This window comes from Myxozyma melibiosi, assembly GCF_037950935.1.
Source record: "Myxozyma melibiosi strain Phaff 52-87 chromosome Unknown BZA70scaffold_9, whole genome shotgun sequence".
Classification (NCBI taxonomy): Eukaryota; Fungi; Ascomycota; class Lipomycetes; order Lipomycetales; family Lipomycetaceae; genus Myxozyma; species Myxozyma melibiosi.
Window position 1 is genome coordinate 138,978 of NW_027042923.1, and position 23,777 is coordinate 162,754.

The 23,777-nt window shown below is 52.4% G+C and overlaps 10 protein-coding genes across 10 annotated transcripts; 6 read left to right on the top strand and 4 right to left on the bottom strand.

The window, feature by feature from the left end:
* Nucleotides 1–1,526: 1,526 nt before the first annotated feature.
* BZA70DRAFT_198075 (uncharacterized protein) lies at nucleotides 1,527–2,686 on the bottom strand. The gene is made up of 2 exons (XM_064910098.1): nucleotides 2,471–2,686; nucleotides 1,527–2,349 (listed from the first exon to the last, which is right to left on the bottom strand). The coding sequence occupies exons 1-2, from the start codon at nucleotides 2,493–2,495 to the stop codon at nucleotides 1,814–1,816; spliced, it is 561 nt and encodes a 186-aa protein (XP_064767043.1). The 5' UTR covers nucleotides 2,496–2,686; the 3' UTR covers nucleotides 1,527–1,813.
* Nucleotides 2,687–4,214: 1,528 nt separating this feature from the next.
* On the bottom strand, nucleotides 4,215–5,994 carry BZA70DRAFT_281278 (uncharacterized protein). Its single transcript, XM_064913095.1, has 2 exons — nucleotides 5,499–5,994; nucleotides 4,215–5,469 (listed from the first exon to the last, which is right to left on the bottom strand). The coding sequence occupies exons 1-2, from the start codon at nucleotides 5,620–5,622 to the stop codon at nucleotides 4,412–4,414; spliced, it is 1,182 nt and encodes a 393-aa protein (XP_064767044.1). The 5' UTR covers nucleotides 5,623–5,994; the 3' UTR covers nucleotides 4,215–4,411.
* Nucleotides 5,995–8,355: 2,361 nt separating this feature from the next.
* BZA70DRAFT_198089 (calcium-activated chloride channel-domain-containing protein) lies at nucleotides 8,356–11,080 on the top strand. Its single transcript, XM_064910099.1, has 3 exons — nucleotides 8,356–9,078; nucleotides 9,137–9,350; nucleotides 9,403–11,080. Exons 1-3 carry the CDS (start codon nucleotides 8,741–8,743, stop codon nucleotides 11,038–11,040), a joined length of 2,190 nt encoding a protein of 729 aa, XP_064767045.1. The 5' UTR covers nucleotides 8,356–8,740; the 3' UTR covers nucleotides 11,041–11,080.
* A 341-nt stretch (nucleotides 11,081–11,421) lies between these two features.
* On the top strand, nucleotides 11,422–14,138 carry BZA70DRAFT_281282 (uncharacterized protein). The gene is made up of 2 exons (XM_064913096.1): nucleotides 11,422–12,042; nucleotides 12,143–14,138. The coding sequence occupies exons 1-2, from the start codon at nucleotides 11,650–11,652 to the stop codon at nucleotides 13,763–13,765; spliced, it is 2,016 nt and encodes a 671-aa protein (XP_064767046.1). The 5' UTR covers nucleotides 11,422–11,649; the 3' UTR covers nucleotides 13,766–14,138.
* A 595-nt stretch (nucleotides 14,139–14,733) lies between these two features.
* On the top strand, nucleotides 14,734–15,779 carry BZA70DRAFT_281284 (uncharacterized protein). The gene is made up of 2 exons (XM_064913097.1): nucleotides 14,734–15,464; nucleotides 15,506–15,779. Exons 1-2 carry the CDS (start codon nucleotides 14,825–14,827, stop codon nucleotides 15,637–15,639), a joined length of 774 nt encoding a protein of 257 aa, XP_064767047.1. The 5' UTR covers nucleotides 14,734–14,824; the 3' UTR covers nucleotides 15,640–15,779.
* Nucleotides 15,780–16,736: 957 nt separating this feature from the next.
* On the top strand, nucleotides 16,737–18,586 carry BZA70DRAFT_281290 (acetate kinase-like protein). Its single transcript, XM_064913098.1, has one exon. The coding sequence runs from the start codon at nucleotides 16,969–16,971 to the stop codon at nucleotides 18,238–18,240; it is 1,272 nt and encodes a 423-aa protein (XP_064767048.1). The 5' UTR covers nucleotides 16,737–16,968; the 3' UTR covers nucleotides 18,241–18,586.
* Nucleotides 18,587–18,627: 41 nt separating this feature from the next.
* Nucleotides 18,628–20,850, top strand: BZA70DRAFT_281291 (Carboxylesterase). Its single transcript, XM_064913099.1, has one exon. The coding sequence runs from the start codon at nucleotides 18,887–18,889 to the stop codon at nucleotides 20,699–20,701; it is 1,815 nt and encodes a 604-aa protein (XP_064767049.1). The 5' UTR covers nucleotides 18,628–18,886; the 3' UTR covers nucleotides 20,702–20,850.
* Nucleotides 20,851–21,408: 558 nt separating this feature from the next.
* BZA70DRAFT_268433 (HRDC-like protein) lies at nucleotides 21,409–22,209 on the bottom strand (the record flags this gene model as incomplete). The annotated part of the gene is made up of 5 exons (XM_064911159.1): nucleotides 21,409–21,432; nucleotides 21,488–21,536; nucleotides 21,597–21,645; nucleotides 21,715–21,848; nucleotides 21,920–22,209. 5 exons carry the CDS (start codon nucleotides 22,207–22,209, stop codon nucleotides 21,409–21,411), a joined length of 546 nt encoding a protein of 181 aa, XP_064767050.1.
* Nucleotides 22,210–22,498: 289 nt separating this feature from the next.
* On the top strand, nucleotides 22,499–23,752 carry BZA70DRAFT_281295 (Sybindin-like protein). The gene is made up of 3 exons (XM_064913100.1): nucleotides 22,499–22,760; nucleotides 22,854–22,924; nucleotides 22,995–23,752. The coding sequence occupies exons 1-3, from the start codon at nucleotides 22,707–22,709 to the stop codon at nucleotides 23,275–23,277; spliced, it is 408 nt and encodes a 135-aa protein (XP_064767051.1). The 5' UTR covers nucleotides 22,499–22,706; the 3' UTR covers nucleotides 23,278–23,752.
* On the bottom strand, nucleotides 23,319–23,752 carry BZA70DRAFT_198253 (uncharacterized protein). The gene has a single exon (XM_064910100.1). The coding sequence runs from the start codon at nucleotides 23,679–23,681 to the stop codon at nucleotides 23,397–23,399; it is 285 nt and encodes a 94-aa protein (XP_064767052.1). The 5' UTR covers nucleotides 23,682–23,752; the 3' UTR covers nucleotides 23,319–23,396.
* Nucleotides 23,753–23,777: the final 25 nt, after the last annotated feature.

The following is a 23,777-nucleotide window of genomic DNA, read 5'->3' on the forward strand; positions in this document are numbered from 1 at the left end:
ATGCGGAAAAGGGAAATCTGTCGCGTGCGCAAAGTCTCTCCTACAAAATCTGGATTCTTGAGCACTTCTCTACTCTACTCTACACCACCACAACCCTCACCTCACCTCACCTCACCTCACCTCACCAACATCCACCAACAGCATCACCAACAATCAACACCCAACAAAACCAAAAAGCTACAAACCACCCTTTTCCGGCGCCGCTCCGCTCCGCCAACGCCAACGTCTTATCGGCCCTGGCCACGCTGCGCTTATCGGAAACCTTAAATGCGGAAGCCCGTGCGCGGGAGACTAAGCGGAAGGAGGAAAGGATGACGACGACGGCGGGTGGTTTGCACCGCAGGTTTGATTGGGATTGTGTGGTGAATGTGGATTATAGATGAGGGTTGTAGGAGGAAAATAAGGAAAAAGGAGATGAAGAAGAAGTGCTGGGAAAGATATGAAGGAGTGGTTTATTCAAAGTGAGAGCAAGCAAGTGAAAAGAAGTAAAAGTAGACTAAAACCACGTCGAACGTCGTCATCGCTAGCAGACAATGACGTGCTCTTCTACTTTTATTTCTACTTTTCTGCAAAAGGAAGGTTTTTCTCGTTCTGTGAGAGTTGTTTCGTTCTGGAGAGAGTGAGATGATGATGATGATAAATCTCTGTATCAAGGGAGAGAGTGAGATGGAAGATAGGAGATGGAGAGAGAACAGAGGTATAGAGAAGAGTGAGGTGATGGGGCGTCGTGTGGGTATCGGAAATCAAAGGGTCGGTTGGTTAGTTAGTTAGACCCTCGTCGTCTGCGAAAGTGTTTTCTGGTCTTTGCTAGTGGTCAGCCATTGCACAACGATTCAACGCAAGAAAAACGCAACTAGATAAAGCGGTAGCGCGGATTTTAAATGTTGATGTGCTGTGTTGATCTGACGCTTGCAAAAGTTGGTTTACTTGTCTTTTCTGGTGAGCTATCCAGCGGCAATCAATCAAAGCGAGAGAAACGCAACAACCTCTCTCTCTTTTGAATAAACAGTAGCGCGTAAATCGTGGTGTTGTGCTTATAAACGAGCTTGTTGGGAACTTATCGACGAGCTTGCGGGAATATATCTGACGGTCGATAGACTCGCTTCATCATTGCAAAAAGAGATGGTATGGCTGTCTGGATGATTATCCTCTTCTGCGATTTCGGAGAAGTGTTGTTGCTGTGTCGTGTTGCTGATGAATAACTCTCATCAATCCATTCGATCTTCAAACTCCGACGCATCCTTTGTAAACGCCTTGTCGATCAACTGCACTCATTACCACCCCGCCTTTGCATCTGCTGATACTCTCCGTCCGCGCGAGGGTATACGCAGTGCAATACGGTATCATGCCATCATGCCTTCAAAAATTCCATTCGTCGCTGTATCTTTGCAAAGATAGAGTCTAAATCTCATGATTTCATAAAGTGGGCAGACGGATGCCGCCTTTTTCAAGCATATCAGCAGAGCGCCGACTTCTCTCTCAAGATAGAGAGATAGATAGATAGATAGATAGATAGGCAAGGCAGACTAGCTTATCATCTGCTGATGTTTGTTTGCGTTCGCTGGGGGTAGCTTGCGGTACGGTATCATACCATCATGCCTTCGAAATCTCTTGTCGTCGCTGCATCATTGCAAAGATAGGATGTGAATCTCATGATTTTACAAAGTGGGCTGACGGATGACGCCTTTTAAGATATAGAATATCAGCAGGGCAGCCATCCTCACTCCCTATCTCAATAGATAGAGAGATAGAGAGATAGAGAGATAGATGGACGGGTGGATAGATAGGCAATGCAAGAAGATAAGCGATAAGATTAGATCCTCCCGCGCTCCGGACGTGGACGCACGCCACCCGACTGCCGAAGAAAAATAGAATGGTCAATGATAAGATAAGACCGACGGCGGCGGCGGTGGAAGTTGTGGTGGTGTGCAAGGTATGGTGTGCTTGCGGAGTTTAGATAGATAGATAGATAGATAGATAGATGGAAGAGATAACAAATGTCAGCGTAAGAGCGCTGGGTAACCGGCACCGCAAGGAATCCAGAACGAGGCGGAGGAATGCGAATTCCTATCATGACCTCGGGATACGCTATTACTGCTGCTGCCACCAGCCAGATAGCAGCAAGCCGACACATCCGACGCCGAGCATGCCACCGAGCAGCAGCCGAGAGATAACGAGCGCACGGGATGCAGATCAGAGGCAGAGCATGCCAATCATGGGCTTTTCGAACGCCGCTCCGGGCATGGCATGGCGTCAGCGGACGGACGACGATAGGGAGTGCGTGCACGTGCGGCGTCTGGATTCTTTTGCTCTTTTGCTCTGGTGATTTCTTCTCTGACTTGCTGCGACCTGAATCTCAGTGTTGGAAGTCAATGTTATGTAGATATATTGGCTGATAAATGTAACCACTCAACAAATCGGAAAATCAGTCGTCTACAGAGATGTGGGAGGGGGGAGGAGCGGCGCTTACTAAGCCAGAGCCAGGGAAAACACATCCAAAACGAGCAATCAAGTGAAGCGAAGCACTTGCCATCTCTGTTTGTTTATATTTATTCACAGCGAGCGGATTATAATCAGATTGTGCATGCAGCCGTAGATAAGAAACCCGGAGGCCGGGGCGGAGCGGACCGCGGAATAGTTTCTCCGGGGGCAGGAGACAGAGATGGACTGGGCGTCGGGGTATCGGCTCGGGTGAGAGGGAAAGATGTGTGATGAGATAGAGAGAGAGAGATAGGAGGTGAGCGGGAGGCCATGACTGTGAGCAGAGATAGAGATATCAGGAAGAGATAGGAGAGATGGATGCCGCAGGCACGATATCGGCGAGCGAGATGGACGATAGACAGATAGGAGAGATAGAGAGGAAAGGAAGAGAGGTATATGAATGGAAGGGACCGCCGGCCTCGAAAGGGCTACAATATCACTTCTCAGCACAGGACTGATGATCATGAGCAGAGATGGCGCAATAACAGATCAGATAACACAGGGGTCCTTTACCGATTCGGGCGTGGATAACTCTCTCTACTAAATATAGCTATGGCGAGGATAGGATTCGAGGTGATGAGGAAGACGGTCTGCGCACAGAAGTCGTGAGTCAGAAGCGCCACAGCTGTCAGGTCCAGGAATCTTCACTTTGGATGAGTCAGGTGGTGTCACTGCTGTCTCTGTCTGTCTCTGTCTGTCTCTGTCTGTCTCTGTCTGTCTCTGTCTGTTGTCTACGCTGCTGCTTCTTGCAATATCATTCATCATCAATAACAATTATCTACATAAACAAACCATGACAAAAACATTGAATCTCCCTCGGGCATCCCCGACCTCCCCCTCCTCCACCACCTCCTCGATCGTCGCCGTAAACCATCGCCGAGCAGCGCCGCGCGCGTCGGTTCGGACGCGTAGAATGAAAGTTGTGAGAAAATCAGAAAGTCAGAAAGCCTAGAGAGAGAGTTAGAGAGAGAGGCAGCAAGGGAGGGAGAAAAATTTGGTGCTGCGCCCTGTCCACGTTTTCATTTTTGGAAGTTTCTTGGATGCTGCTGCTGTTTCTTCTATTCCTGCTGCTGCTGCTGCATTACCTGTTGCAGCTATAACAAAAGCAGCTAGCTATCTACGCACCGTTGTTATAATTACCAAATCCGAACAACAACGCATAAACCACCATACACACTACCAGTCTAGACCCTCTCTTGACACTTTACACTTTACTCTGCAGTCTGCACTGCACGGCAACCATCAAGGTGTGGAAAGCAAAGTTAAGAACGCGAACGGACGAGCCAAGCGAGGAGGTGTGGATGATGTGCACGCACGGCCGAGGCGGGAAAAATTTTTTTGGGTGCTGCTGCTGCTGCGGATGCTGCTGGTGGTGGTTGAGTAGATGTGGAAGGTGGATGTGTGGTGATGTCGCAGATCTGATCGATCTCTCATCATCATCATCATCATCAACCTCAATATCAGCAGCAACAACAAACTAGATCAGCAACAACAACAACATCATCATCATCATCATCATCAAGATCATGAGCAACGAAAAAAATGGCGTATGTGGTTGTCGAATATACGCACAAAATGCCGATGAGATGACGCAATTAAACCCTTTTCCCGCCTGGTTCCTGAACCGACCCTGGACAGCTCGCCGCCCGGCCTATTTGAGGAACACTACTTCAGTGTCATTTTATGTGATTTGCGTGGTTATGAGGGATATGATGAGACTGCTGTTTATGAGATGTGGTGATTAATGATATTATAGATGACTATTTTCCCTTGCATAACTAATGATAGCAAAACTAACAAGAAAACATTTTGTGCCAGCATTTTTAGTACTCTAACGCCGGTTATCAAACAAACAGAAACAGAAACAAAAACAATCCAGGTCCCAAACGCCTCATTAAACAATTAACAACAATAAAGAAGATTCATATCACTACATGACCATGTGCTCGACATCCTGGTTGGTGTCAATGTAGTCATACCCAGGCGGCGAGATCGGCACATCGTCATAGGTAGGCGGCACCTCGTCGTCCCACGAGATTCCCAGCCCGCCCCGCTCAGTCAGATCGACAGCAAACTGCATCCGCAGAATCCGCGCCGCTCCTGTAGGCGTCGTAGCGTGCTGGCCTGTCGCAGGCAGATGTTCCTCCGAAACCAGCATCTCGACAACAAGCAAATGCTCAACCGAGAAGCCAATGTCCGGCACGGCAACGTTGCAGGCGACCGGTAGACTGACTTCGTCGGCAAACGTCGACACAGGAACCTCAAGCTCGATCTGGCCGTCGTTTGAGAAATCAGTCTTCCATCCCCGACGGATCTCGCCCGAGGAAATCCCCCGCACGTCGTCGAGCGGCGTCGTGGAAGACATGTGGTTCTTGCACACCGACTGCTTGGTCTTTGCCGTCTCGTTGAGCACCCAGTTGAGCTTGCGCAGCGTCCACCGCGTGCGCTTCTCGCGGTTCACGAGGTTGTTGACTTGCAGGGTGAGATTTAACTCTGACTTTGGGAAGCAGATCGCGGGCAGGGAGGCAGTGACGTTGAGGAGAGTAGGTGGGAACACGCGCAGACAGCGGCGGATGTCGGTCGAGGGCACAGAGCGAAAGACCGAGATCGACCGCACGAGGGTGATCGGCCGGAGGTCTTTGGCGAGCGGCACGGCGACCGCGCGCAGGTGGTAGGAGATGCCGACGAGCGCGGAGGCGGTCGAGGCAGGCATGTCGCCCGGGAGCAGGTGCGAGAACGGGTACCCGTACTCTGATCGCGGGAGGGTGGTGTCGTGCGAGAGCAGGTCCCACCGCTTGAGCACGTTGGTCTGCTTGATACAGGACTTGCAGGAGGGCGAGACCGGCCGCTTGAACGAGATCTCCTGGACGAGCTCGAGGGTGACGGACGACATGGGGACGGCGTAGGCGTTGACGTAGAGGAAGAGTAGGCCGGAGAGGAGGGCTCCCGTTGACTGCTCGCGCGTGCCGTAGCAGATCAGCGGGGGGACTCGATCACGAGGTTGAATTCGATGGGACGGGGCGCGGGAGCGGTCTTTGCGGCCGAGACGACCGCGCGCGCGGGCGAGGATCCGCGACGAGGCTCGGGCTTCGCCGGGAGCAGGACAGGGGAGTATGATGGAGGGGCGCGAATGGATGGCATTGTAGATAGAAATCTGTGAGTGAGGGGAGAGGAGGAAGAAAGAAAGAAAGAGTAATGATATATGACAACAACAACAGAACAGAACAGAACAGGCGGACGTCGGGTTTATATATGTGTTCCAGGCGAGGGACGAGATCGCGTGAGTTGAGGAGGAGGGGAAAAATCGAGAGAGGCGGGAATGGAACCGGTTTCAAAGAAAAGTAAAAGAGAAAAAGTAGAGTTCAATGAAAGGAAGCCGCCGGCGCCCGAAGAGGAAAGCGGCCGAGGCGCCGGCGCCACCGTCGCTAGAAGACTGGTGTTGAAGAGAGATGGTGATAGTAGTATTGAAGAAGAAGAAGAAGAAGAAGAAGAAGAAGAAGAAGAAGAAGAAGATAATACTACTACTTCTACTTCTACTACTTCTACTAATACACAGCAGGAAGACAGCAACAGAAGGGCAGGTGACGCACCCCGCATAGTTGTGAGCCGCACAGCCCGCGTGGCGCAGAGTTGAGACCAGGAGCAGATTTACTCTAAAAGCAATTCGATCCCGTGCGTGCGGCAGAAAGCCATTCGACGGGCAGCAGTGCAGCAGTGCAGCAGTGCAGCATTGCAGTGAGTGTTGCAGTAACTATAGTAAGTGTTGCAAAGGGTTGCAGCAGGTGTGCTGTGTATTGTAATTGTAATTGTTGTGTAGTGTGTGCTGTAGTGTACTTGTGTGTTGCTGTTGCTACTCGCTCCTACGCAATACCTAGCAGTCACTACGCTATTAACTCTCTACAAGCACGCATAATATAACAGCACAAACAACTCAGTGCTAATAATACCAAAACCAGCAAGAAAAAGACAGAAAACGAAAACAGAGAAAGTTTGCCGGGGTCTCGGCAGAGTGGAAAAAGAGAGAAAACTGCTCGCGATTTAAGGTGTGGCGCTCGTTTAAATGCATGACGGCTTGATCTGATTACTTCCTTCCTTCTTCCTCCTTGCTGTGTATAGTTGTAGATGTAGTTGTAGTTGTGGTTCTACTGTAGTCTATATTATAATAACAACTCACATCTGATATATCAACTTTCTACCACATCCATCACAGGGTGCATGCCCCCCTGCTCGGAACACCTCACAAAGCAAAATAAAAACTCACCACCAGAAATGACTAAACTAAAACCTTCACACTGCAGTCAACAGTCACATTCTACGAGAACGTGCTGCGAGAACAGAAGAGAATAGAAAGAGGGCAGTTCACTAGATTGCTCACTTGATTGAGTGTCTCCGGCTATTACATTGGCTGTATATACTGCTGTATATATCCTGCTGTATATATTACTCAACACATTACAGAACGAACAATCATCTACTATACCCCCACGCCAAGTACCAATACCCAAACCAAACTACAATAACCGGACGGTTGATTGCGGTCGCTGTCAACTTCACCTTTGCTAAAGTTCCAAATCCAGGGATGCACCCGCAACCTGTGCGCTTATTTCGCAATATTGCGCAATCCGTCGTTAGCCTCTTCTCCCTCTTATTCTTTCCTTCTTCTCTGCTTTTTTTTCCCTTAGTCTGTGTGTGTCTGTTTTTTTCATCAATTTTTTCATCATCTTTTCATCATTTTTGTTGCAGATTTTTCTGCACTAATTACAGACTAATTACAAGCGCGGTTGAAGACATGCTGCAATAGGACAAGACGGGATGGCATCACCTTTCACTCTTGTTTGCTTTTATTTTGCCATACTTTGTCTTGCTCACCTGCATCTCTGTAGTATATTTTATAGACTCCCGCTTGATCTGGCTTATGTATGGCTTGCGTATGGATCAGTTTCAATTAGAGATCACTCAGTACTCTCATCGTCAATATCCATACTGCTTCATGCTCATGCTGAAATGAAATGCCGCCGGCGCCCGCCTCTTCCCTGCCGTCAACTCACTACAACAATCTCAGATATCAACAGTTCATAAACAGTTCGGAAGATCGGCGTAAACAAACAAACAACAACCAACAATAAACACCCACAATGTCTCTCACTCCCGCCGATCTCGTCAACACCACAACCCTCGGAGATCGCCGTCCAGCCCTTTGTTCTCCCCAAGCTTACCTCATCGCCACCCTTCCTCACTCATAAGCACCCCCTCACGCTTATTCTCTCACGGCTATGTCCTACACGCGCCTGCCGTTTTGTTTACCGCTTACGCCAGCGGGCGCGCAGGGCTCTCGGGCGAAGCTTCCGCGTTCCAGCGATCGACGCGTAGGTGTCGTCGGTTCACCGCCGTCGTGGGCTGAACTAACTGAACCGGCCGGAGGCTCTAGCAGTTGTTTGTTCTGTTGGTATGACATCTGCCAGAGTTGTAGATCCTGGATCCTGATGTAGGGTCCAGAGATACAGAGTCAGATAGACAGCTGCTATATAGAACCATTCCTATTATCTGACTTAGATGTTGAAATAGTTTTAGCTTGAGTGTGTGTTGCAGACATATTCTGTCTTCTTACTCTTATTCTGATGCTTCAATCGTTTATACAGCTTCGCTTTGCAATGTTATACTGCATGCTGCATGCTGCTATGCCATCGATGCCATGATCAGTGATCTGCGGCGTTGAGCACCTACTCATCCTCACATACACAGCACAGCTACTCAAGAGACTGTCCTCTATTCCTGATGCTCTTAGACTGCTTCGACTCTTTCTCTTCTCTTCTCTTCTCTTCTTCTCTCTCTTTCCTCCTCGTCAATCCCAGATCTAGACATCTGCAGGGTCTACCAGACTCGGACCTGACAGATCCCTTTGTTCTTTCAGGGGCTTCACCGTTTTCCATCTCTCCCCCTCCTCCCCCTCTACATCTTCTTCTTCTCCTCTTCGTATTCTATCTCCTCCTCTTCTCAACTACAAATACCCTCCTTCATCTCTTCATCTCCTACTTCACCTCTCTCCTTCGGCGTTGCTCTAGGTGCTGCCTGCTGCCGACTGCCGGGAGCCGTGTGTGGCGTTTTAACCTAATCTGGACTAGCGCAGGGGTCCCTACCCGGCCACACGTCGTCATCGTCACCGTATCACCACTTCAGAAAATAGCTCTCTCACATCCACTCTCTCTCCTTCAGCACCTCTCTTCAACACCTCTCTTCAGCATCTCTCTCCAGCACCTCAATGTCTGAAGCGAGTCCCGCAGCAGCGGCCTCCGTGCCCGCGCAAACCACCCCCTCATCCCCATCCCCATCCCCCGCCCCCTCGTCCTCGTCCGACGTCCCGGCCGTGGCCCCCGACCACCTCGACGTCGACCTGATCCTGGTCTTTGACTCTGCCGGCGCCGACCTCTCCGACGAGCAAAAGACGCAAGCAGCTGCCGAAGCCGCGCTCAAAGATCTCTTGTTCTTGCTCGCGAACGCGGGCTTTGATTTCACGATCAGGGTTAATCGTCCTGGATCTGTGTTTATTTTCGTCAAGGCTTCCGATGCCGTCGTTGCTACTGCTTCGTACCAATCAGAGTGCGTGATATTCTCCTCTCTTCCTGTGTGTGATCTAGCTGCTAATATATTATTGCAGAGCTCGCGATTGGAAAATGGGCGTGCGCACGACCGTCCCTGTCGCTCCTTCTGCAACAGACGCGCAAGAGTTCTCGGTCGCCGAGAGATTACGTCTCGTGCACGATCGGCTCACAAAGCCAGAGAAGGAGAACGGGCTCGGAATCACGCCGGGTGAGGGTGATTGGGTCTATATCTCTTCGATCTTTGCTCCTCACGATCCGGCTTTTGACGTTGTATGTTTCTAATTCTCTTGCATTTAAGTTAGAATCAGAGCTAATTGTGTAGGCATGGATCAAGCGGTGGTCGAAGAAGTACGTCCTGGACGATGACGAACTCGAACTGATTCGCAACACGTTTGGTGAGAAAGTAGCGCTCTACTTTGCTTTCCTGCAGTACTACTTCAAATGGCTGCTGTTCCCCACCATCGCCGGCATCTTCGCCTACCTCTTCCTCTCGCCCTTCTCGCCCCTATTCGCACTCATCAACGCCGTCTGGTGCTGCGTCTTCGTCGAGGCCTGGAAACGCCACGAGCTCGATCTCGCAGTCAAATGGGGCGTCAAGGGCTGCTCGAACCTGCACGCGACGCGCGCGACTTTTAAAGGCGAGACCGAGCGGTCGAATCCGATCACGGGCGAGCGCGAGCAGTACTATCCGTCGTGGAAACGCGTGGTCAAGCAGTTTACTGCGATTCCGACCGCGCTGGTTGCGGGTGTGCTGCTGATGGCGCTGCAGGGCGTTGTGTTTGTGATTGAGATCTTTTTGGCGGAGATCTACGACGGCCCGCTGAAGCAGTACCTTGTGTTTCTGCCGACGGCGTTGCTGGCGACGCTTGTGCCGACTTTTACGGCGTTCTACAGTATCGTCGTGACGAAGATGACAAACTGGGAAAACCATGTGTCTGCGCACGCGTACGAGACGTCGATGACGCAAAAGATGTTTGTGCTCAACTTTTTGACCTCGTACATGGGTCTCTTTTTGTCGTCGTACGTCTACCTCCCGTTCGGCCACCTGATCGCGCCCAACATTGACTTTATCACTTCGACCGTGAAGCGCGTGGTGGGCGAGTCGGCGGCGCAGTCAAAGAAGACGTTTTCGATCAACACGCTGCGTCTGCGCCAGCAGTACATCTACTTCACCGCCACCGCGCAGGCAATTAACTTCTTTGTCGAGACGCTGCTGCCGTACATCCAGCGCCGGCTGTTCAAAGAGGCCAAGAAGCTTTCAAACAAGGTGACGGGCGCGCAGACGCTCGTGTACAACGACGACCCTGCCGAGAGCGCGTTCTTGGGCCGCGTGCGCGCGGAGGTCGAGTTTCCCGAGTACGAGGTCGACGAGGACTACCGCGAGATGATTGTGCAGTTTGGCTACCTGTCGCTGTTTTCGACGGTGTGGCCGCTCGCGCCGCTGTTTAGTTTCATCAATAACTGGGTCGAGCTGCGGGGCGACGCCGTCAAGATCTGTCTGGACACCAAGCGGCCGATTCCGAGCAAGGCGGAGTCGATCGGCGCGTGGCTTAACAATCTCTCGTTTCTGACCTGGCTCGGGTCGCTGACGACGTCGAGCCTGGTGTCGCTGTACCGCAACTCGGCGACGAGTCTCGAGTCGGGCGAGCTGGTCTCGACGAGGCCGTGGATGCTGCTCACGACCGTGCTGTTGTCGGAGCACGTCTATTTCGCGGTGCGGTACCTCGTCTCTGTGATTTTCAACGCGCTCGAAAGTCCTGTTGTGCTCGACGCGCGCAGGGAGAACTACGTTGCGCGAAGCGGCATGCTTTCCGCGACTACGCTCGAGACCGAGAACGAGAAGGAGCAGGAGGTTGCGGAGGACGTGCGCGAGTCGTGGAGAGCGAAGGTGCAGGACGCGGTGGTGGTGTTTGGGAGTTCGTTGGAGCTCAAGACCGAGGCCGAGAAGAAGGAGGAGTAGATAGATTTAGACAATGTAGTTTCATACATCACGTTGGTCAGGGGATTGGGAAGGAGGTAAACAGTGCTGTAGTGTGCTGGTCACGTGCTGTCTCTCCGATAGTGTTTTTGAGTAGAGGAGACTGTGAATGTAGATGTCGATGTAGTTCTTGTGGTTCTTGTAGTTCTTGTTGTTACTGTAGTTACTGTAGTTATTGCAGTTATTGCAGTTGCTTTTGCCTTGTCTATATCCGCTTCCATGACAGAAAGACGCAGCAGGCCGGACCTCATTGTCTGCTCTCGAACCGGACAAAGAGAAAGCTTATCTGAAGGGGCTCACTGAGTAATCACAGCTGCACAGATACAGTAAGCATTTGATAATCATAGTACAATATATTACTAACCACATATTAATCCTGACTAACCAGAGAGGCTGTGTCTGGGCGCACTTTTTTGCGTCCGATGAACCTGCTCCCAATCGACACTCGTCCTCGTCCTCGTCTTCACCACATCCTCATCCTCATCTCCTCGTCCATCACCAACTCCTCTCTGCCCTCTCTCCTCTCCTCCTTGGGCGCGTGTGCCTTCTGAACTTCTCTGCAGTGCTTCCCAGCAGCGTCTCCTGTCCACAATGTCGACGGCCTCGCATCTGCATCAAATGTTCGCGGCCTCCCGACCCCGGACTCGCGACCCAGTCCGTCTTTTCGTGCTTCAGCTTGTCCTCCTCCTCGCCCTCTTCTCCCGCCATGTCTCTGCGTCGCCTATTCTTGAAGTCGGAGTCTCCTCCTCTGCCTCCTCTCTATCCTCCTCAGCAACGACCACCACCTCATCCTCCTCAACCCTCACGCTCGCATCGGCTATTACAGTAGGCTCCAGCACCTCCTCGCTCGCCATCGCAGGCTCGAACGCAACCGCAGGCTACGGCACCGCCTACCAGATAAACATCGTCAGCGACTCCCTCTCGCTCGACTACACCGTGCCCGTCAACCCATTGACCGTCGATGCATCCAGAGTCGGTAGTTCGGTACGTTTGTTCTTTGTTCTGCCGGCGTCGTCATGATGCAAAAATAGAAAAAAAAGTTGAATCTTCTCCATTCTCATGAACAGCACTAACTATCCCGCAGAACATCACATACTACGGCGAGATCGTCCCGTTCTACGCAAACTCCTCCATCCAGCTCAACGACTCCCTCATCGCCTACATCTCCTGCGACGATTCCTCCGCCGGCCTCGCCGTCGCCCAGGCATCGAACTACAACCCCTCCTTCATCCTGCTCTACTCGACCGCCTCCAAGTCCTGCGAATTCGTCTCCTCCTACAAACAGTACAACACCAACCTCGGCGCCGTGTTCTCGGTCCTGTCCGCCTCGATCGGAAAGCAGATATTCTCGTCCACGCGAAACAGCGCTTCCCTGCTCGAAGCATCGATCGTCGTCAACACTACCTACATCTACAACGCGCTCACCTCCACCGCCTCCTCCTCCGCCATCTCTTCCACCAAGTCCTCCTCAAAGACCTCGAGCCCGCACACCACAACCATCTACGCCACCCAAACCGTCTCGCCAACCGTCACAAACCCGGGCTTCTCGACCTGGACACCCGCAGTCGACCCGACCTCGACCGTCGACTCCTCCTCCGCCGCCTCCTCCAGCTCCGCAAACTCAGACGACAACGGCGGCAGCAAAACCGCCGTGGCAATGATCGTGCTCTACTCCGTCACCGGCCTCGTCTCCTGCTTCTTCCTCCTCATCATCATCCTCGGCGCCGTCCGCGCCCACCGCCACCCGGAGCGGTACCAGCTCACCACGAACTCGGACGGCACCGTCCAGCGCACGAATCGCGCGCGGGGCCTTGCGAAAGCGGTCCTGGACTCGATCCCGCTCGTGCGTCTGCCGCAGCCGCCCGAGCCGAACTTCAATCGCTCGACGAGCGTCGCGAGCGGGACGACCGCGGCCGAGGACGGGATCAAGCTCGCGGAGTTGGATCATGATACCGGGCGCCGTCTGTCGCGGACCGAGAGCGATGGCGTGTCGAAGGAGGAGACGACTGTTGACAGTGCAGCAGTAACTGCAAATGAAAGCAGCACTGCTGCGTCGCAAGAGCCGGTATCAGAGGATCTTCTCCCGTCCTCCATGATCCCGCTCGACGGATGCCCTATCTGCTTCGAACCCTTCCTGCCCGGGCAAGACCTGCGCATCCTGCCGTGCCATCACGGATTCCACGCCTCGTGCGTCGATCCGTGGTTACTCAACTCGTCCTCGCAGTGCCCGCTTTGCCGAGTCGATCTCAATCTGCGGGTGGGCGAAGATATCCCTGATATGCCACCGGGCCTGATCGACGCCGACGAGACAGGCCAACATACTCCCTCCGCCGCCGCCCCTGCAGCGCCACCCGCGCAAATCGACGAAGAAGGCTGGGCGAGCGTCAGACTCAACAGATTCCTAGATCGCTGGAACGCGCAGTTACTGCCGGCTGAAGAGCGGCGGGTTGCGCTGCAGCGCGTGCGCGAGGAGCAGGAGGCGAGGCAGCGCATGCGGCGGTTGCGCGAGGAACATCTGGGGAGTAGCGAGGGGCGGAATACGTGGCGGCGGTTTGTCGATATGAGACGGCGGATGTTTCATTTACAGCAGCAGCAGCAGCAGCAGCAACAGCAGGAGCAGGAGGAGGAGCAGCAATCAAGCCAGACTTCTGAAGAGTCCTCCGCCGGCGGTGATCGTGAAACAACTACAAACGAACGCACACAGTAATTTGAAAGTCTAGCATTACAGCAATATGGTGCTTACGACTCTCTTTCCCTGCACACTCCTTCACGCACGACATTCATTCGCTAGAGACTTTTCAACATACTAATAATCTATTAATGGGATATACATCGGTTCATTCGTTCATTCATTTATCTATCTATTTAATATTTCTTGCTATCGTACATTCCTTTGGTTGATATACAGCTTCAATCTTGCTTTTGTGCTTTTCCTTTGCTGTTTGGGAAGTTTATTGTTTTGGTTGTTTTATGTGGTCATGTATATGAGCTGATGATGACATTTGAGAATTTACGAGGAAGAAAGAGTCGTCGTGTTTTGTATATCTGATCAATATAGCAAAAATAGTTGCACTTTTAATCTATCGTCGTAATCTTGTATCTCTAGTCTATGATGAAGAGAAGTCTGTGTATTCTTCTCAAGTCTATGAGATATTGAGATATAAGAAATCACGGCATCCCCGCCGAAAACGCACCCGGCCATTTCTCAAACCATCCACAATACTGATCCTCAACCGACTCACTCGCCAGCACCGCGATCTCCGTCGTCACCTTCACCAGCTCCCTCGCGCCTTCTTTCCACTGCTCGACCTCCACGCCCTCATCCCCCGGCACGGCCTCGAAGCACGCGACCCCAGAGATCAAGACATCGACCATCGCGCCTGCTTTTTCGACGTTGGTGGTGATTCTGTTTATGAACCGCGCGAGGCCCGCGACGCCGTGCTTTTCTTGCACGGCGGAGAGGTAGGCGGGGACGAGCCGCCGTTTGAGGAGGGAGGTTAGTAGGAGAGAGAACATTCGCGTTTTGGTGGAGAGCAGCTTGGCGAGCGTGAGGAGGCGGGAGAGGCGCGGGGTCGGTGTGCCGTCTGGGTTGTAGAATTTCTCGGTCGAGAGATTGAGATCGAGACTGTCGTCGTCGTCGTCGTGGGCTCGCGGGGTGAAATCATCGTCGTCGTCATCGTCATCGTCATCGTCATCGTCGTCGTCGCTATCAAAGTAGCTGTCGTCGAGATCGTCGAGATCGCCGAGCATTGCCCGCGGCGACCGAATGAACTCGTCAATCTCGAGTTTCGCGTCGTCCAAGATCAACGCTGCGTCCTTGATCTCATGCACGAGCTTTTTGATCAGTCCCGGGGGTACCGCCGACGGCGACGACAGCGCCTTTTCGAATTCTTCGAATGCTTTGCATTTCTCAATGACTATCCCCGTCGTTCTGAACTTTACATCGTCCGGTAACTGTACGTCCTCCTCCTGCTGCTCAGAATCACCAGAAGGCTTCGCCTCATCGCTCAAATCCAGCGCAAGACTCTCCATCATCACCGCCACCGCATCCGCAGCCTTCGTCCTCCTCGTCTGCGTCTCCCGCTGCCGCCCATCAACCCCATCCACCAGCTGCGCGACCGCAATACACAGCTCCACGCAATACCTCCTCCTCTGCTCCGCCAGACTCGCGACCGCAAACCGCAGCTCGCTCCCCTGCCGCGCCGGCGTCTGCGTCTCGAGGTACTGCGCGACAAGCAAGCCCAGCAGCGCGCCGAGCTCGCGCAGACAGCCTGCGACGGCGGCGTCGGTTGCGGCCGTGGACGCGTGGCGCTGCGCGTCGGCGTTGATGGTGGGGGAGAAGCGCGCAAGGCCGGCTTTGGTGGATTGGAGACGGATGTTGGCGATCGTGCGGGCGAGGTCGAGCGGTTGTGTTGTGTTGTTCGCGGGGTATCGTTGGGGGTTGTAGTAGGGGAGGAGGAGGAGGTGTTGCGGAAGGTGTCGAGGGCTTGTTCGAGGATGGTCCGCGTGATGTCTGCGGTGTCGTGTAAGATCGACGACGCCATTTTCTCTTCTTTCTCTTCTGCGTTTGTGGTTTGGTGAGGGTGGTGAGTTGTGCGGTGGGGATCAGATGAGGGAAGGTAGGAAAACTGATGATGGTTGGGAGGGGTGGTGAAACTTTATTCGCGGAAGAGGAACAAATTTTCATTGTTGAAGAAGAGATGGATGGATTATGGGTTTATGATGCTGCGTGTTTATAGTAGATGTGATTGTAGTATGATATATTGTATATGTATTGTATATGTATTGTCTACGAGTATGCAAAAACAAATGGTATCTGTACAAGAGTTAGCGATCATCCACAAAGACAACACACTCTCATCCTCCTCTTCCTCAACGTCGTCTATCAACGACAGATGAAGCAAACAAAATCAGACATCCCAGGAAGGTCAAATGGGCGGTCACCGACAGTCATAAGAGGGTTCTTAAAGCGACTGCTACCGTGGAAACTGCGAATGTTCTAGGAATCTTTCATCACCTTGTTTGCTCCATCTTTTTGTTGAGGAGGAATTGAGTAGAGAGGAGAGGATTAGAGGGAAGGGGGTGTACGTACCAGTTTGTTAGGTATCGGTGTAGAATCCAGACAAAAGAAGAATGATATCTAAAACCACCACGGTTAGCTTCTCATCTCTCTCAACGTCTAGATACAGGACGGAACAAGAAGCGAAGCAGCAAGAAACGACAACATCTCCGAACCATAAAGATCAGACAAAGTTACTGGCAAGTAATAAGGCACTCCTGCGAAAGAGGCCGATAAAATCAACAGTTGGTCCTCGTCATAGTCGAATCGGACATGGAAAGAAGTATGTGATTCAATATCATCAAGTAGGAACTTCGGAGGTCTGTTCTCTTGCTGCTTCTTCTTCTTCTCCTGCTCTTGCTATAAAGTGTTTATAAAAGAGATGTTGACTTACCAGCAGTTATACAGCAAACTGGCTGCTGCCCGAAGAAAGAAAAGAGGAGACCGAGGAAGAAGAGAAACGAAAAATTTATAGTGCAGAGCCGGTTAGGGTTAAGCCAGAGTGTTACCCGGATGTTGAGTCATAGATTAGATAAAAGAAAGTAGTCAGATCTTAGTCATGGTCCTCTTTGGGCACGGATATTCATGCGTCAGGTGGTGAGCATTGGGCTTGGTGAGGGAAGGATGCGATTGCTGCTGGCTGAATATTTGTAGAAACAAAGCAATTGAGCTGGGATTGAGTAAGGAATTATTGACTTGTTCATTTGGGTGAAGAACTGACGATTGCGGTGTGGAGGCCGTGATCGACGTTGTTTTCTGTTGTTTGTGGCGGAGACTGAAATCAGCCGACTCCCTCTTCAACTTCAACTTCACCGTCTTCTCTTCTTCCTGCTCTCACCTTCACGCTTGCAATGGCAGCAAGCAAACTAATCCTCTGCCTCAACGCAGGCTCCTCCTCCGTCAAATTCGCCCTCTTCAAATACGAACCCAGCACGCCTCTCCTGCTCGAAGGCGCAATCAACGGTATAACCGCCGACAAGCAGTTCCTCGACTTTAAATCCTACACCCCAGACGGCAGCACGCTCGAGTCGATCAAAAAACAAGAGATCGAGACTCCCGACCATGAATCTGCGTTCAAGTACTTCATGCACAGGTTGGATTCGCAGCAAGGCGACAAGCGCATGCTCGACTCCCTCGCCGACATCTACGTCGCCTGCCACCGCGTCGTGCACGGCGGCGCGAACCCGCGCCCGCTCGTCATCGACGACTCGGTCGACCACGAGCTCGAGATGCTCTCCGATCTCGCGCCGCTCCATAACCAGCGCGCGCTCGACATCGTGCACTCATGTCGCGCGCATCTCAAGTCGGCGAAAAACGTCGCCTTCTTTGATTCCTCGTTCCACATGTCCATCCTCCCGCCGATCTACACGTTTCCCATCAGCCTCGACGTGCAGAAACGGCATCAGCTGCGCAAATACGGGTTTCACGGGCTATCCTACGCGTTTATTGCTTCCGAATCAGCAAAGTTCCTCGGCGTCGACGGCAGCGACCTCAACGTGATTGCGCTCCACCTCGGCTCGGGCGCGTCAGCATGCGCAATCGGCAGCGGGAAATCGGTAAACACCTCGATGGGCCTCACCCCACTCGAAGGCCTCCCGGGCGCCACCCGGTCAGGCTCGATCGACCCGTCGCTGATTTTCCACTACCACTCCAACTCGTCGCGCATGTCGGCCTCGCTTTCGAAAGAGCTCAAACTGACGGTGGCAGAGGAGATCCTCAACAAGGAGTCCGGCTGGAAATCCCTCACCGGCACCACCGACTTTGGCGAGATCACCGAGCGCGCGCTTGGCCAGGGCGACGAGGTGTGTAAGCTCGCGTTCGACATGTTTGTCAACCGCGTGGCGATGTACGTGGGCCAGTACTGGGTCGCGCTCAAGGGCGGCGCGAGCGCGCTCGTGTTTGCGGGCGGGATTGGCGAGCGCGGGGCCGAGCTTAGGAAGGCGGTTGTGGACGAGGTAGCGTGTTTGGGGTTTGAGCTTGACGAGGAGAGGAATAAGGCGGCGGCGGGGTCGGACGCGGTGGTGGTTGAGATTTCGCCGGAGGGGGCGAGGTTGAAGGTGTTGATTGTGCATACGGATGAGCAGAAGGAGATGGCGAAGGAGGTGCTTGATCAGGATCTGTGATGGTGAATAGAGTCTACGTGTTTCTTAGATGCTGAAGCAGGCTGTTAAAAGTATCAGAGTAAATTGTATAATTCAGAGTAATTCGTGTAATGATCCAGTAACATCAAAAGAGTTGAGTTGGAAGTGGCCGCCGCACCTCAGATCAACCTCCCACTCAACCTTCTTCTCATCTGCTCCCGTTCCATCTTCACTTTGCTGTTCATACAGACCAGCAGTCTTATTTAGGATTAATTACTGTGCTGTTTAATAAGACTGACAATAATATTCTATGAGCTTAGATTTGAGAGTTCTTGGTACCTTCCGCTGACTCCTTGTCTGCCCGACTCCTTGTCTGCTTCCACTCCTTGTCTGCTTCCACTCCTTGTCTGCTTCCACTCCTTGTCTGCTTCCACTCCTTGTCTGCTTCCACTCATTGTCTGCTTCCACTCATTGTCTACTCTGTCTACTCGTTCCTCATCTGCTCTGCCCGCTCGCTCCTTGTCTCTCTTTGATCCAAACACATTTGACTCTTCTTTGCCTTCTACTCTGTCTGACCTAACCACCACCCGCTCCTTGTCGTCTACTGCTACAAGATGCCCGCTCCCATCCCTATTCCCCGCATTCTCCCCGCACTCCCTCTTCCTCTCACTCACACTTCCCTCTCCCAATGAAAACTGGTATCTACCTTTTCTCAGCCTACTGGGCAGCAACTCTGCTCGTCCCCGTTCAAGCCGCGCCTTCTATCCCCACCGTCCGCGCGAGCATCCCTCGTAACCACACAACCTTCTCCAACACCACCACCACCGCCCACGACTCCGCCCGCAGCTTGCCCGTGATCGACCTTGGCTACGCCAGATACCGCGCGTCCGCATACACCGAAGAAGGCGACTTCTACACCTTCTCCAACATCCGCTACGCCGCTCCCCCGACCGGCGCGCGCCGCTTCGGACCTCCCGAGCCTCCGCTGCAGGAGGACGACGATGTCGTCAACGACGGCAGCTACGGGTTCATGTGCCATCAGGCGTATAACCTGCAGTTCAAGGGCCTTGAGTTTGTCGCGCCCGCAGACCAGCAGAGCGAGGACTGTCTCTTTCTTGACATCTACGTCCCAGCCTGCGCGTTAGCAACGACGATGACCGCCAGCAACGCCTCGGCAGCGACCAAAGCTCTCTCGTCGGACCTTCCGGTCCTTGTCTGGATCCACGGCGGCGGCTTCGTGTTTGGCCAGAAAGACGGGCTGATGACGCCGCACGGCATGATGTCTGTCGCCGACGGCAAGATGGTTTACGTCTCAATCAACTACCGTCTCGGCGCGTTCGGCTTCCTGGCCGGGTCCGAGGTGAAAGAGCGCGGGCAGACAAACGTCGGTTTGAAGGACCAGCGCGCGGCGCTGGACTGGGTTGCCGCGCATGTCTCGTCGTTTGGCGGGGACGCCGGCCAGGTGACGGTCATGGGCGAGAGCGCTGGTGCGTCGTCGATCATGCACCACATGACCGCGCCCGCGCCGGTGCAGTTCAAGCGGGCGATCTTGCAGTCGACGGCGTACTATCCGCAGTACGACCCCGATCTGCTCGATAGCCAGTTCAAGGGCTTTGCGGCCACCAGCGGCTGTGAAAGTGATTGCGACAAGGACCGGTTCGAGTGTCTGATGCAGCTCGACGAGGATAAGCTCGCTCAGGCGAACAAGGACTACGTGTATTCCACGCGATACGGAACGTTTATGTTTGGTCCCTACGTCGACAGGGAATACGTTCCCTTGCTCCCGCTCTTCAGACTTGGCTACGGGCAGTTCAACAAGGACGTCCACGTGCTCGCCGGCCACAACAAGAACGAAGGCCACATCTTCGCCGACCCGACCGCGATCACGGACGCCGACTTTGCAAACCTGCTTGTCGAGCACTTCCCGAACGCGACGCAGCACACGCTCGACGAGATCCAGGCGCTCTATCCGCGCCGCAGACTGGCCTCGCAGCGCGCGAGCGATATCATCTCCGAGTGGATCGTCGGCTGCAATCTGCAGTATCTGGACGAGTACTTTCCCAACACGTACCTCTACAAGTTCTCGCTCCCGCCCGCGCTCCACGGACTCGACCTCGTGCTCACCTTCTGGCGCGACGTGACGCCCAAGAGCAGCAGCAGCAGCAGCAGCAACACCACCCTCTCCAACAACGCGCCCAGAACCCCTCTCTCCCTGCGCGAGCACGCCGTCGAAACCTTCGGCCGCCGCGCGCTCTTCTCAAACTGGTTCTCCGAGCTCGCGCGGCACTGGCAAGAATGGGCGGTCTCGTTCGCGGTCGGCGGCGATCCAAACTACCTCAGCACCTCGGCCGTGCGGTTCCCGATGGCGAACGAGGACCCGGACTCGCGCGCGATGATGGAGGTCTTGCGCGATGGCGAGTTTCGCGTCACGTCGTTGGCGGAGAGTGGGGCGGATATGGGGCGGTGCGGGTTTTGGATGGAAGGGGATTGGACTGGTCGATAGTCTGAGTTTCTCTGTGATGTTTTGTTTGATTTTATATTTAGTTTGATTTATATGGGTGTTTTGGTGTATTTTTTGCTATTTTTGGATGTTTTTGGTGCTACTTTCGTCATTCGTTTATATCCCGTGATAATAAATCTTCAAAACTGATATCCCTAGTCATAGCAAGCAGAGAAAGGATCCTAATCCCTCCATGCTACATTAATCCCACTTGTTTAAACATATCTTCGTTTTGTAAATAAAAGTACACAAAGTCAAAAAAACTATAGAAAATCTTTAAGAAGAGCTAATCCAAAACAAACTCAAATAAGAAGGAAAAGGTTGGGGAAAGGGGGATTAGAGGTCGCTAGCATGAAGTATACTGATACATTTTCGATGGTGGTGGTGGTGGTGGTGGATTCTTTTTTGTGGTGCAGTGGTGGGGGTGGTGGTGGTGGTTGAGAAAGAGAGATATGCATGGGATGAGGGGCGGTTGAATATTGAGAGAATTCTGTGGTTGAAGAGCGAGATAGATGTTGTGCTGGTTGTGACTTGAGATTTGGTTGGTGCAGTTTGTGAGGTTGAGAAGTCATATTTTCGGCGGTGGTTGGTGTGTTGCAGAGGCGATGATGTTGTGATGTATGTGACGAACAAGACAAAAAAGGCATTAAACGATGGAAATCAAGTAGATAGAGCGAATGTGTAGCTGAGGGTCGACGGATGATAAATGATTACATAGGATCATAGCGATGCAACTAAGAAATATGTCAGTATATCTACACCACAGCAGGGTGAGAGAGGGAGACTTACGTTGTCCAGAAGAGTTTGCAGCTCATCGTCTGATTTCTTGTCCACGAGACTGTAAGCGATTGTCAGTATTTACCATAAGCGGAGAGAAGAGAAGGTGGAAGACACGTACCTGGGAATCAAAGTCTTTGCTTCTTCAGCTTCAGCGCAGGATAGCGAACCTAGAGTTAAACCAATGAGTTACAAACTCGCACGCACAAAAATAAAGGAGATGTAGAATAGATAAATACCTAGCTGTGCGATTTCAAACGGGTGCAGGTTTGCGTTCTCGGGGCCCTTGAGCAGATGCTCGACGTCGCTGACCGTCTGCTCGTCTTTGAATCTAGCAAAGGTTTCGAGATATTCTTGCGTCTTGCGAACGACCCTAGAGTAAATAGATTAGTTAGCAACTCCCGTCATCACTGAGTTTGAGATGAACAGATGGAGAAAACGCACGGGTTGGAGGACAGAGGCACCTCATCATCTTCGATATCATCCTGCTCCATCTTTTCATCAAAATTCCCCGCGCCCGCCTGCTGCATGCGCATCTCGCGCGCGCGCTGCCGCATCGCCGCCAGCATAAGCAACCGCGCCTCCGACAGATTGAGCGCGATCAGCGGCGTCTCGATCCCGTCGTTTGAGATCTGCTTGAGCTCAAACTCCGGGCCGAGCTTGAGTTCTGCGGCGTCGACGTCTTCGAGCACGCCGTTGATAAGACGGCGCGGGCGGGGTCTGGCTGTCGACATTTGTAGTCTGGTTTGATTGTTTGATGAGGTGTGGATTGGAGGATGGATGGTGTTATCTGTGGTGTTTGTTGATAGCTGAAGGGGGCGATTGGATGACCTGATCTCTCTCCACCTCGACCTTTAGAACCAGCCAAGCAAGTATCAGGAAAATGCCGATTGCACTTCCGCCCAGTCAAAAGCACTACCAAACAGTCTGGTCAATAACAGAAACAGAGAACGAGCACACGAAGAACGAGATGGCGATGAGAGTCGAGGATAGTTGGTTGTGTTTTTTTTTGCGGCGAGTTTGGCGGATTTCAAAGGGTTCGAGAAAACTTTATTTTTTGGAGGTTCCGTTGGCGGAGGCTGCGATTAGTTTTGGTTGACCACTATCGCGTTGTTGATTGCTGCGACTCATTCGACGAGAACGAAGAGGCAGCCAATTGATCTTGTTCAAGTAGATTAGAAGAGCTTGACTGTGTTGTTATAACAGATCAGAAAGAAGTTGATGCAGAGAGATGGTTGTGTACTCGCTGTATATCCTCAACAAAGCCGCCGGTCTGATCTATCAGGTCCGTTCCCCCTGCCTGCGCTCGAACAGCGTGCTGCTCTGTTTTGCCCATTTGCTGCTGTCATGACGATGTGCTAACTCGAATTGACTGCAGAGAGATTTCAATGATGGCCTGCAAAAGCTGTCGTCGAATGATTACCTGGTTCTGTCTGGCACTTTCCACGCGTATGCCTACCATCATCTCCCCCTCATCTTTCTCTCCTCTCGACCTGCGTATCTAACAGACCTCCTCCAGCGTGCACGCGATAGCCTCACGCATCTCCCCCGTCCCCTCCTCCTCCGGCATCGAAGTCCTCGAAACCGACACTTTCCGGCTACAATGCTTCCAGACCCTCACCGGCACGAAATTCCTCCTCATCTCCGACCCGCGCCAGCAAAGCTCAGACACGATCCTCCGGCGGATATACGAGCTCTACGCAGACTACGTGATCAAGAACCCGTTCTACCAGATCGAGATGCCGGTCAGGTGCGAGCTTTTTGATAGGCATTTGGCGGCGTATATTAAGGCTATCTCGTGATTTGTCGGTGATGAGTTTGTATTTCTTCTGGGTTTTAGGCGTTTGTTTTTGTTAATGGATTTGCAATCGAGAATTGCTGATTATTTTCTTTTTATCTGCATCTTATCTGTTTATTCACTTCATGCTCGAGTTGTTACATGTATACGGTACGCGCGCATGTCGTCGCAGCTATCTGCCTCTTGTAGACACCTTCCTTCCACTTCTTCTTTCCTATCCTCCTCTGATAGCATACTTGTGTTATCTTCTCCAGCAGTCGTGATTATACAGCTCTTATTGACCGGCTCTGGTCCCTGAATCGAGCGGAGACAGGCTCTACAAATACAATACACAGAGCTGATAGCAGACCACGCCAGCTCAAAATATAAACAGTTGGTAAACAGCAATATCAAACCACGATCCAGCATATCAGCAAAATACAGCTCATAACAATGTAAACAGCAATAAACCTCTCTCTTTACTGGTGATTATATTCGCAATAGATCAACAGTCGGCAAGTGCAC